The 12881-nt window shown below is 37.3% G+C and overlaps 1 protein-coding gene across 1 annotated transcript; it reads right to left on the reverse strand.

Annotated features, from left to right (window-relative positions):
* Nucleotides 1–1716: 1716 nt before the first annotated feature.
* LOC145766356 (uncharacterized) lies at nucleotides 1717–9278 on the reverse strand. Its single transcript, XM_082578051.1, has 4 exons — nucleotides 8693–9278; nucleotides 4559–4799; nucleotides 4320–4386; nucleotides 1717–3685 (listed from the first exon to the last, which is right to left on the reverse strand). Exons 1-4 carry the CDS (start codon nucleotides 9276–9278, stop codon nucleotides 3161–3163), a joined length of 1419 nt encoding a protein of 472 aa, XP_082434177.1. The 3' UTR covers nucleotides 1717–3160.
* Nucleotides 9279–12881: the final 3603 nt, after the last annotated feature.

The following is a 12881-nucleotide window of genomic DNA, read 5'->3' on the forward strand; positions in this document are numbered from 1 at the left end:
GCCACAAACGTTTGAGAATGCATTCGTGCGTTTCTCATCAGATTACAATGCTTGCCAAAATTTTATAGTTAAGTTAATCAAATTAAAAACCTCAGTACCTCTTGTTTATCCATAAATTGTACACAGAGCGACAGAATTACCACAATAGACCAAACGCTTCATGTTTTCAAAAGAAATGAAATATCCTAAAAGAACCTTCGAATATTTTAATTCAAAAGAATTAGAACAGTTTTCTGTTATGAGAAGCGTCGGGATTTTGCTTAGCTCATGAAAATAATCATAAATTGTTGAATTTCCAAAAGCTTTCAGCTGAGAGACTGTCTCGCAGAAAACGTCCATTAAAACCATTGTCTCACGTAGCGTTGACTAGGTGCAGGTTGGACAAAGTTTACTAATTCTCCACTTGACCAATCTTGTTGTCCATTGTACGTCATGCGATGTAGTAGAAACGTTATGAATTATTTGTGTGAAACAAACTTGAAACAAAATGATCCAAATGAAAAAAAAAATTAGCAAGAACTAGAAACAAAATGTTTGAACACTTATCCCACAACCGCTCTGTCTCTGTTCTATGCAAACCAGAAGAACATATTGTTATTTGTTTTTCATGATTAACACTTCCGCATGCCCTCCACTACATCAACCTTAGATGATACTTTCTTTGAATGGCTGCAGCGCCGCTCAAATCTAAATCAATTTAACCACATTTTGTAACTTTTTCTCATTAAATTGGAGGCCATTACAAAGCCTTAGCATGACTTGACCTGTATTCAAACCTCGGCCCCTTATAGTTGACTGTTATGGTTTGGTTTTCGTCGCTTTACAACTGTTAAGGTCTTTTGGCGATCCCATCTGTTATTTGCAAGGATCTTTTGACCTAATGTGACCAGTCTGCTTGCTCCCAGCTATCACTTCCTAGCTAGTTTTCTACAGGAAACGCATCATTTTATTTCAATGAGGTCTGATTTTAATTCAATTCCTGAACTTGCCTTGAATTTCCTGCAAATCACGTCGCTTGCTCCTCACGCTGATTGTAACTAATTGAACAAATTTACATCGAATTTGCGTTGATTTGATGTTTGCTGACGTTTAATCTCGAGCTGAGAATGTTCAATTGTGACAGACGTCATGTTTTCCCTGAAGAGATATGAAGTTTCAGCGACGGCGGAGGAATATCGGCTCATCGTGTTTGTTGACGTTGTCAGGATACTCGCGCCCAAGGTGGCAGAAGTGTCCGGTGGGATTCGAACACGATCTCTCTGCCATGATGGATACCACCCACCACGAGGAAGCGACTGGATGATGAAACCAACAACTTCCATGATTCCCTTTTTTCACTTTCGTGTCTGGCTCCGTTGATTTATGACGTCACAATGCTGAATGAAAGCCAAATGACGATTGGCATGGCGGTTTGCTCAAGCGAGGTCGTTTGACAATTATGAAATAAACTCGAAACTGATTCACTGATGAACCGCGGTTTCTTTGTGATAAAAAGATTTCGTTTCGACGCTAAATTTGCTGCCTTGGCTTCGTTTCAAACAGTAGTTATTACCACGGGAAAGCTGCACTTCAGGTTATCAATTCTAACCTCCATGAAATCAAACAGGATTAATCTCAAAGATATTTTTTTCTATTTGGCAACATTAAACTAACGAAGAAATGCAAACTGTTGTCTTGACGAAACCAGTTAGTTTAATAAAATGAAATCAGATTCTGAAGAACATTCACTTTTGATAAAATATTTATTTTCGTGATACGTCACAAGTTGGACACGATTAAAAAATATACGATAACACACATCTATCACGTCATAGAATAACATGATATCAGAGTAACACATTATGCTTCTTATATATGTTTCTATGTACAGAGGAAGGTGCTGTTAAAATGTGAGCAAGAATTGTATCATTGGAGCCTTCAATGAACTTGTGGTTAATAGACAGCAGAGCATGTTTGGGGAAAGTTCCATGTAGGAGACTTGCTCTTACTGATCTCCAAACTCAGTTTCAAACATGGGGCAGTGTTGTGTGTCTTGTGTGGCGAGGACTTGTAAAAACAACACGAAAAATCGGTGTCCGACAAATTGTTCGTAAGCAATTGTTCGTAAAGCAATTGTTCGTAAGCAATTGTTCGTAAAACAATCTTCCTAAAGCATTTTTTCGTGCATGCAGTTAAAATTTGATGTATACGAAAAAATGCTTTACGAAGAATTATTTTACGGATTTCCTTTTACGAAAAACAGTTTACGAAGAATTGTTTTACGAACAATTGTTTTACGAACAATTGCTTTACGAACAATTGCTTACGAACAATTTGCCTATAACCGAAAAATCGATTTGAAATGCATCGATACTGTAACAACTGAAATTTATTGTGGTTTAAATTCTTTCCGGTTAAAAAAAACAACTTTTATCATCGTAAGGTTGATTCAGGAATAAAAAATATTTTTAAGCAACAAACAAGATTTAAGTTTTACCAGAGTAGAGTTATTTGGGCCCTGAGAAACAAACGCTTCAAATTTTTAAAAGCCGAAAGTGTTCAGTCGAGGGCTTGAATACACATGGGAAGCATTTATTCATCCTATGTGCATTTTGGTTATGGTTATGGATGCCTGTGATATCCGTGGAACGAGTTACTATGGGAGTTTTCTATTTTGCTAAATATTTAGACAATGGTAAAAAAAACTCCCTTTGTTACTGGAACATAGATTCAACGGTAAACATATTAACAACGACACAAAATATCATAATCATTCAGTCGTGTAAATGTTCAACTGCGTCGGCAACTAGTTGAACTACAAATCGATAATAAATGATGGAACTTGAACACGACGTTGATTGCCACTGCACGTGGGTTTGGATTGTTTTAGTTTTGAACTATCCATGAACGTTCGGTTCATGATTCAACCATCAAAACGTAATATTCACGTTAAATAACATCAGTTTCATGTAAAAATACTTCGTTACGCTTCAAACGTAAAAATTGAAAACGGATTTTACACTGATTGTAAAGCAATATCACGTCACATTTGGGCCATAACACATGCAACTATGACGCGTGGCGGAACAAAACACTGACAATAGTTGTTTTCTTGGGGCTGGATGAACAGTTGATACGGCGGGTTTAGAAACTTGTCTAGTAGTTAAATGGGTAAGTTGATCTAAGGGGCATACTGGCAAGCTGACAATGTAGATGGGTCTCTTACTGAAGGATAAGGGATGTACGGGGGCGCATGCTGTTTTGCTTTTATGCGCAGCGACGTTATAGATGACGAACAAGCATCTGCTCCTCCCCCATACATGTAGGGTGACCCTGTGGGGTTGTAATGGCAAGCCCCGGTTGGGTTAACAGACCCACTTGGACGCAGGCTGGACAATCCGTTACCCATTGATGGCATAACAGAGTTGTTAGCGATGCTGCTTTGCATGGCATTGCCCGTGGGGAAACCCAAAGTTTGGCTGGTTAGAGGTGATAGGGCAGTGTTCAGACCCCACGGAAACCCGGTTTTGGACCCCAAAGAGTTTCCGGCAGTCATCTTTGAAGCCCAGTTGTTGTATGGGTATCCAGGGTATAGCGATTCGTCGTAGGGGTTCATGAAACCATTGAACTGACCGAATCCTTTAAAATCATTCAAATTGTTTCGTTCCTTCTTCCTCCACTTCGCGCGCCTGTTCTTGAACCAAACCTGCAATGAACAGAAATGATTATTGAAGTTCTCGAGCAACGCGTCATTGCCTGCAACCACGATCGAAGCTGCGACGTGCTGCGCTTTTCCACACCGCGTGATTTACGAGGCAACATTATTACAGAACAAATTGCTGCACATAGTCACCATCTCTGATTATTTAACCAATTTTATTGTTATCAATTATGACGTCACAACAAACGACAGGTCATAAGGTCGTATCTTGTGACAATAATTGCACTCGTGATGTCATTCAGAGACGGTTTTGTGTATTGGTGTGTGACTTGCAGGCAGCTGAGTGGCTGCACAATGATGGCATCTGCAAACTTCATCACATGTTCGCTCCACACCTGGACAATCAGTCGTGTTTTGATGTCGATCAACATCTTAGATATAAACCCCTTTCTCGTGTCATGTTTGTGTTAATCTCGAATTAGTATTAAACATGGCGTTATACTCGCAATATCATATGACATCATACTCTTGTTAGCTCATTTTTAAAACAACTTCCTGCGCCTATGATGTCACGCCACTGGAATATCTGCAATAAAATTAATGGGATAATTTTTGCAAAATAAGTTTTCAGATTTTATTCAGAAGATCCAGCGGACTGATGGCAATCATAGCAACTTACCCTGACGCGGGGTTCGGTTAGATGAGTCCAGTTCGATATTTCCTCTCGCATCGTCATATCCGGGTATCTACGTCAAAACATTTTGACAATAGTAAGTGTTTATCTCATGAAATGGAAAAGCTTTCAGGAAGTTTATAATTCCGATATTGGTTCAGCAATTGGCGAAAGCAAATAATTTGTATCAAGGCGCTCATGGATATCACAGTTTCCTTTTATTATCAAGGCAAGTCGTTTCTCACCTGTTTCTTGCAAATAGCGCTTCAAGCTCGTTCAATTGTGTTGAAGAAAAATGTGTTCGTTGTCTTCGTTGGCGTCTTTTGTTCTTTTCCTCGCCTTCCGTGCTTCCTTCCTCATTGCTGTGGTTCTCAGCGCTTGATTTCTTTTCCTCCCCATCTTTTTTGCTTTCTCCCTCCCCACTAGGAGATCCCCCGTTAGACACAGTCAGCAATTTAAACTCATTGGTTTGTTTGTCCATGATTTCTGTAAAGCAGATGACATCATAATTATATTGTGAGACACAGTACACTTCCATGTTGCCTTGATGCGGTCACAATCTAAACCACAAACATGATTGTAGTGTGATTGTGGACAAACTTATACACATTGTATCAATCAACAATGTCTTGTGATGTAAGAAAGCAATATCAAAGTTGTTGTAATGATGGTGTACTGTAAAGTCCACTGTAAATTTATAGAAAATCTATCAAGTATAATTAACTTTCAAGATTGGGGGTTGACAATAAAATTTCAAACAATTGCTCTTTTGCTATTTTTTATCAACAACTTTAAAATAATTTATTGTTGACATGCGATTATTATTTGACAAATAACAGTTGTTAAAAAAGAATTCTTTCTATGGCAACCGGTATCGCGCGTAATCAGCAACGAAACACGAACACGGTAAGAAGATTATCCGCGTTTAGTTCCGAGAGCAAGATAGGCTACCTGACACTTCCTTCGAAATTAAGGTGTTGACTTCAACTTGAAAGGAAGATTAAAGAAATTAATATAAAGAAATACTTTTGACTTTAGAAATATCATAAGATAATAAAACTGAAAACATGAATGTCCCAATAAAGATTATGCAACAAATCCAGCTTGAAAATTTTGTTTTCAGTTTTACACCAAGAAAGTTGTCTGTCTAGTATTGTTGTTCTCTCAAAGAACAAGTTCTATCAGAGTCGCGATGCACGTTGGGGCCACAAGCGTTTCAATCTTAGTTCAATTCAATTATTCTTCGATGGTTTTTACAAGTTTTTTATATTGTTTAAAAGACAGTCATATAATATCGTACCGAAGACAAGACAATTTTTCCCGAATATTTACAGCTATAACAACCCCTTCTCAATAAGGGCAAACAGCCACTTATTCAGGTGGCAAAAACACAAGGTCTAAAGGGTAAATTTCTTGTCACTGAGGTCGAAGGATAGTGAATATGTTTCTTTGTTTAGATGCACAAATGATCGATTAATATTGCAGTCGTACTATTACACTATATGTTTGGTTTCGTTATGTTACTACATTTTTGCTTTGGTACAAAGTCACAGGATTTAAGTGTGCCCGCCTCTTAGCAAGATAAGCGTTTTAAAAGTGAGGTGGTAACAGAAAAACTGCAAATAAAAACCCAGACTTTCATCTCGAATATCTTGACATTGTAGAAGGTTGAACCTCAAGATCAGGTGGAAAGGTTTAGGGAAAAACAAGCTAGGAAATTGCGATAATCCAAAACAATATCTTAATGCGGCTATTTGCCTCCAGTTTGACCTACAACACTTGCAACCTATCGGTATATCTTAAATAACGCGGTTGGTATTAAACGGATGGTAATTTTATCTGTATAAGCCCGACCTCAGTAAGCCATGGAAATTGGAAGGCTTTCTTGGGCCACTCAGTAAAACATTAAACATTGCTGTAAATAAAAGAAAAATTGTTTACTTTTTTACTGACTTTTCAAGAAATTAAAGCTGTCGGTAAAAGCTTCATCGAAATATTACAAAAACTGCCGAAGCTGACTGATTCAATTAATGTTTTAAAAGTGCTGTGCAAAGTACAAGGTAATCAATTAATGTTTTAAAAGTGCTGTGCAAAGTACAAGGTGATTTACCTTGTCTAGTTGTAAAATTCAATTACTTTTTTAATTGTGATCTCATAGATTAAGATCTAATCAACAGGCAACAAGAGATCCAATAAGAGACCCGGAAGGAAATTCAAAATAACGAATCGTTGTAATTCAACAGTCATGGCATCAAAGTTTGTTTCACTGGACTATATTTTTATCTCTTAATTCATTTTGATCTTTCTCTGATAAAAAGGTTGAACCCTTTGCTCGTTGTATACCTTCCGCTTTTTGCTTGCAGCTCATCAACAGCAAAAGGAAATGCTTCACACGAACTGAGCCTCACATTCAAATATAACTTTATAGTTTCTAATTGTTTATATATATTGCTTTTATTTAACGAAGATTGCTTTTTTGGAAAATTGTAAACAATAACTTGGCAACTTTGCTAGCAATATATTTTTAGCATTCATGCTCATTCTGACCTCCTGGCTGAAGGGTAAACAACAATGGTAAATTAAACACAATGAAAATTCGTTAAAACGCTTCGAAATTTTAACATTTTTTTTTTTTACAACTTTTTTCATATCCTTCTGTTGTTTCTACACCTCAGCGACAGCTCAACTGCATCCAGCCTGCAACGAGGCTTTGTGTCGTAATAATGGAAGAGTCAAGATTACTGCAGTGGTGACTAAGAGCTTGCGTCTGCACCCGCGGTCTTAGAGGGATTAGCAAATAATGTAGAGAGATGGATCGTAAATCTTTTGAACTTCTGCAAAGAAACGTTTCTAATCTTTTAACAAAAATGTAAGAAAATGTCGCAGGCACTGGTAATGGAAAAGAACAACTAGAAGACAGAAAAACGTGATTATAAAATTCTTTGTATTAACAATTTGTCTTCTCTACATCGCGAGAACGTGTCGTAACATTGCTTTTACGAATTAGATGCTTGGTCGAAAATATTACGATAATATTTTAGGTCGATTAATTGCCAAATGGCTTGTGCTTTCGGGCGGCAAGAAATGCATTTAGTTTGTAAACATGACTTTTAGTTAATCTCAATAAGACGAACTGGCGGCAATATTCAAATCATCATTTCTAACAAAATAACTTCAGTGATGACGCGATGGAATCATTGTCTTTTAAGAATAATTATTGTTGACTTGGTGGGAGCGATGTTGATAATTGAAAAGTTTTAAATCTTAAAATCGTTTCAAAAGTTCACGAACATGAACCACAGATACAAAAACTTTCGTTGTATTCACCGAGATTTTTCTGAAATCAAAAATTCAAGACATTTTGTTGTATTTTGCGATTTAAAATCAATTCCACAACATCGAGCCACTTGTCTATCGCGCTGTTTCTTCAACCAGGCGGGGCTTGTTGAACCAGCCAGCGCATGACGTCATGGTGATGACATAATGTCATGGTGCGTGAAAAGTTAAGTAAGCAAGTGTTTAAACTGGCTCCAGATCCTTTTAGAGGGAGGTAGAGGAGCAAAAAATCCCTGAAGAGCTTCAAACTATGAATCGCGTTATGAGAACGAACGCGTTACAAACCCCATCATCTCAAGAAGCAATTGATTGGCAAAATGTGTTACTTGTTACGCCAAAAATATAAAAAATTAATTTGTTCCATTATGTTTTTTATTTGTTATTTTGTCCTTGACTTGAATACCATGTCTGTTTTGTTCTCAAAAATGAATTGGATGGTGTGAATTTCAATCATGTCCATTACGTAAGTTTCATGCTTTATAATGTAATTATTCAATCGGCAACCATAATAACCGATGGATCGCGTTTAGGTTAGTTTGTTGACAAAATGTTTCAGTTTAGAAATAAACAAACATTGAAGACAATGACTGAAAACATCTACACGTATTCGGCCAATAAGCTTTATGACGTCACTTTAATTTCACTTCTTGTTCTGCTTTTTTGGCAGAACAACCATTGTTGCTGTGTATACGAAGTCTATCGGTGATATTCAAATTTTATCTTGGAACTGGATTTAGAGAGCGGCCGTGTCTAGTTTGCTATTCATGAAATTATTCACAAATTCTGAAACGCCTGCCCTAATATTGCTGACGTGGCCTTTCTGTCTATAAGAGGTTCAAAATAAATTTTAGATGGAAGAAACAGCAGCTTGTTAAAAACACTAGTATTAAAATATTTCATGCAAGAGTATGCTTTTGGTGTGCATGAACCCATTGTGCTTGTGACACCTATGAAGCCCGCCATTTTGTAAAAATCATATCGGTTGTTAATCGGAACGTGGGCGGGACTACAGCATTAAAACACGGCCGAGGTTGATTATTTACCTTCAGTTGATGAATTTGCAGAATCGACACTTTTTCTTGGTGAAGGAGAACTGTGACATTCTATTTCGTCTGCCTTAGTGGAAAGATTTTTGTTCTTTTTGCTTATTTCATCATAATAGTTTTTATTATCTTCTTTGTCGCTGGATTGTGGTTGAGATGAATCATGAGTCCCAGTTTCTTCCCGGAAGGTTTTATGGGATGGATAGGTTGATCCAGAGGCGACTAAGGATGCAAGACCGCTTCCTGGATATATTGGAGACATATTGCCTGATGGTGGATTAAACTTCGAAACTCCCGTTGATAACTTTCCCGCGTATCGTAGCGATCCAGCTGAAAACGGCGATGTTGACGTCATAGACGGAGGAGTGTATTGGGTCGCGGAAGAGCCCCCGAAAAATGAGGAGGAGTTGGTAGTGGGTGAAGACGAAGGGGACACTCTTGCCATGCCACTTATGTATGCTCCGTTATGATAATGGGAATAGTTATAAGAAGACCCGGCCTGGCTGAGGTAGGAATGATAGGGCTGGTGAGCGGCCACCGCGGCGGCCGCTGCGGGCGACAGGAAATTATCGGCTCGATATTCCATTGTTAGATCACTATCTGCTCTTTGTTCGATTGTTTCTCTTCCAGATGAAATTCTTTTCTTTAAATGTCCGAAAAGAAATCTGGGAAGCCACAGTTTGACAAGCAATTGTGTTTACTATTTTTCTTTATTAAATAATGTATCTGAAATGGCAATTAGGATTCAACAAATCTCGAACAGAAAATTTCTGAAATGCTTTGAACAACAACGTTAAACGATTCAGTCAACTTTCTTCAGAGACACAATTTGTAGTTTCGAAATCTCCTTGTCTTAAAGTCTCACTGCTCACTTATCACTTAATGCTCAAACATTAAGTTTATAGCTTCCTAAGCTTTCTTACAATGCTTTGTTATCATCGCGATGTCGCGCGACCTTTTTCTATCCGATGCTTGTATGGAATGATGACTTGCTGCAGGAGGCATCGAGCGTTGATGTCGCTTATCACCTTTTTCTTTTCAACTGCTGCTTGCCTGGCGAACGCGGATGGCAATTAACAATGCGCCTGCCGTCTATCAAACGCGCCGCGGCTGCAATCCACGATGTTGATTCAGATTTAATCAGCGATGGAATAATTTTAATCGGAAAACGTTTTAAAAGATTACAATGATGGATATTTGGACTATATTGTTTTGAATTTAATATTGCCAAGTGCGAGTGAAATTTTTTTATAATCTTTTTGCAAATTAAAATCATCGGGTCATTTCTGCAAAAAATAGTTTCCGTAAAAGGAAGAAAGAAAGCAGAAAATCAATAATCGCAAAGCTACAAAAATTGATGCATTTTATGATGATTGACAAAATTTTCTTAAAGTCCCCGATTAACTAGAAAGCATTATGATCACATAAAGACTATGAATTCCATGCGATTGAAATACTCAAAGCAATAACAACGAATATAAACAAACAAACAAACATGTCCCATCACTCTACAGGTGTCATGCGGGGTTTCCATGGTGACTGGAGACTACTTTTAATATTAAATAAAATAAAAATTAAAAAAATTCAGACTTTAACTTGGCTTACATGTTGTTTGCTTTAATGCATTTTTTAGACAATTATTTCTTTCAAAAGAAAATTTGTTTTCAAAGTGAAAAAAAATGTTTGAATAGAAATAATTCCAGCCGATCGAAAAAGCGTTAAGTATTCCAGAGTTTAAATTACCCAGAGGCTAAGTCATTTAGCACTCCATCGTTTTGGAAAGCAGCTAGTTCATTCCACAGGATGCCTATAGATTGGTGTTTGGCACTTCTGTAGCAAATACTGTATTTTGAATTGAGAGTTCGACAGGGCCGTTGAGAGCTCCAAAAATTTCACCGGGCCTGGGTTTAAAATTATCTCCTGCACTCCCCTGTGAACTGGAACTCAAAAGTGAGGTTTGATTACATCTAAAACTACAAGTCCTTCTATTGCCTTGCTTAAATGGTTAAAGTTTAAAATGCCACATAAAAGTTGGTGTCTTACCTACTAATCTCTTTTAAAAGTAAATAGTCCTCGCCTGTTGCACAAGACATAAAATAGTTTTTATCCAGTTGTTAACCATATTCTATTGGGTAAGACTGAGGTCAATTAACTCAATTATTGCGTCTGCAATTGGTGAATGATTACAGAGTTAAGCTTGACACATCTCACACCACAGAGCACATACCTTACATGCATACACCACAGCTGGGATAACTGACAGGCATGCCTAAGAACTACTGCTTTCCTGTCAACCTTTCCAACGTTTTTTCACGTCAACATGAAAATCGTTTTTAGTAAAATGAATTTTTAATTTGAATTAAACATTTGAAACAACACAACTTTGACCGCATCAACACAACTCACTCACTGAGCCAAGGTTGCCTCAAAGTTCAACTCCACTCGCTCAGACTGCCACCGCTGTCGCGTCTCGCGCGGTGCCGAAGCGTGAACTCGTTCGTATCTGCTGCTCAGTTATTGACTGAAAATACCTTTTGCAATAATCGCATTGGCTCTACTTTGCCTCTAGTGGCGGCCTATTACAATGGCTTACTAGCGACATTATGAGGATGTTTCACAAAACTTATTCTCCACATCACAATTTGAAGAAGCTGAAAATGTTGATTACGATTGCTGCGAACTCTCGTTTTCCCAATTGCAATCGCTACATATGGATGTGAAACTTGGACATGCAAAAACGTGACAGTTAAAAGATAAAAAAGTTTTGAAACGTGGTATCACAGGAGGCTATTACGTATCAGCTGGATGGAACGAAAAACAAATAAATTTGTTACACAACAAAAGACGATGACTGGAGTCTGATTAACAATATTAACCTCAGAAAATTAAGATATTTCGGACATATAGCAAGAAGCAACTCGTTGGAAAATTTAATGTTGCCTGGGATGGTGCAAGGCAAATGAATAAAAAACGACAGAAATGAAATATTTTGACAATAGCAAAGAAATTACGGGAATGCAAAGCATGCCAGAAGTGGGGAAGTGCCAGAAGAAGTACTAAAAACAAATGACAGAACAAAAATGAAGGGAGTTTATAAAGAATTAAGAGATTAGGTAATTGTGCAAATGTCAACATCGGATGACAGCAGGTTAGCTTTCACAATCAATCACGGCAAAACAAATATCACTTAAAAGGTTCATCTAAGGTTCTAAGCTTTTACCCTAGCCTGACCTAAGGCTCCAACTCCAAAGCAACTTCCATGTTTCGACTGTTAATGAGAACAATCTTTGGTGGCAGTTAAGATTGAGGAGTACATGGAATGATATGAACAATTTTGGAAGGTAAGAAATATAGAAACTTCATTTACATTGAAGTTCCATAGTTCTTATTCGCGGAAGAGTGGATTGAGTGAGACAACAACGACAAGCCAACCGGACGGTGAGGGTTTGAACTCTGAACATTTCTTTACCAAGTTCCAGTTTGTTTAAAAAATATTTCAAGAATTTTTTTTAATTGAAAATTTTGTATTGTTTTATTGCTTATTACGGTTTTATGCGTCATCGTCTCTCTTTTCCTTCATCAACGCAACTTACTTATAGTTTTTGTGAAAATTGAGTTTAGTAAGCACGTGTATGTGTCATCATACAGCAATTATAGCCAAGAAGTTACCTGCAAAAAAAAAGGAAAGTTGAGTAGCTGGTGTGAAAATCTCTACATTGTTTGCTTGCGTATACAAGTTTAGTGAGGCTGCTTGAAAAGAAAAGGCTAGTGTGAGAACAGGTTATAACCACCCGATTGAATAACCGGTCTGCTTTTCGCTGATGGTCTGTTTTTTAGAAGGCAACAGTTTCCACCGTTTGATTGGCCAGCATGAACAACTTTTATGTTACGTTGAAATGTTTTTAAAATTTGGTTAAAATTCTTTTATTTTCTTTGATTTCGAGATCATAGCAATTTGGTTTCTTTGTGCGCTGAAAGAAATATGAAATGCTAATGAATGAACATCTTAGCCTATAAGGTAGAAAGCGGCAACAAAAAGTAAAATGCGTGGGATTGCCTAAAAAGTGTTTATTCTAAGGTAAACTGACTGCTTTCACTTAGAGATGTTTCAAACAGGACACAACGTATGTCAACATTTGGTTTCTTTGGATAAATAAATAATAATTAATCATAGGATTTGTAGAGATTT

This window comes from Aplidium turbinatum, chromosome 3 (assembly GCF_918807975.1).
Source record: "Aplidium turbinatum chromosome 3, kaAplTurb1.1, whole genome shotgun sequence".
Taxonomy (NCBI): domain Eukaryota; kingdom Metazoa; phylum Chordata; class Ascidiacea; order Aplousobranchia; family Polyclinidae; genus Aplidium; species Aplidium turbinatum.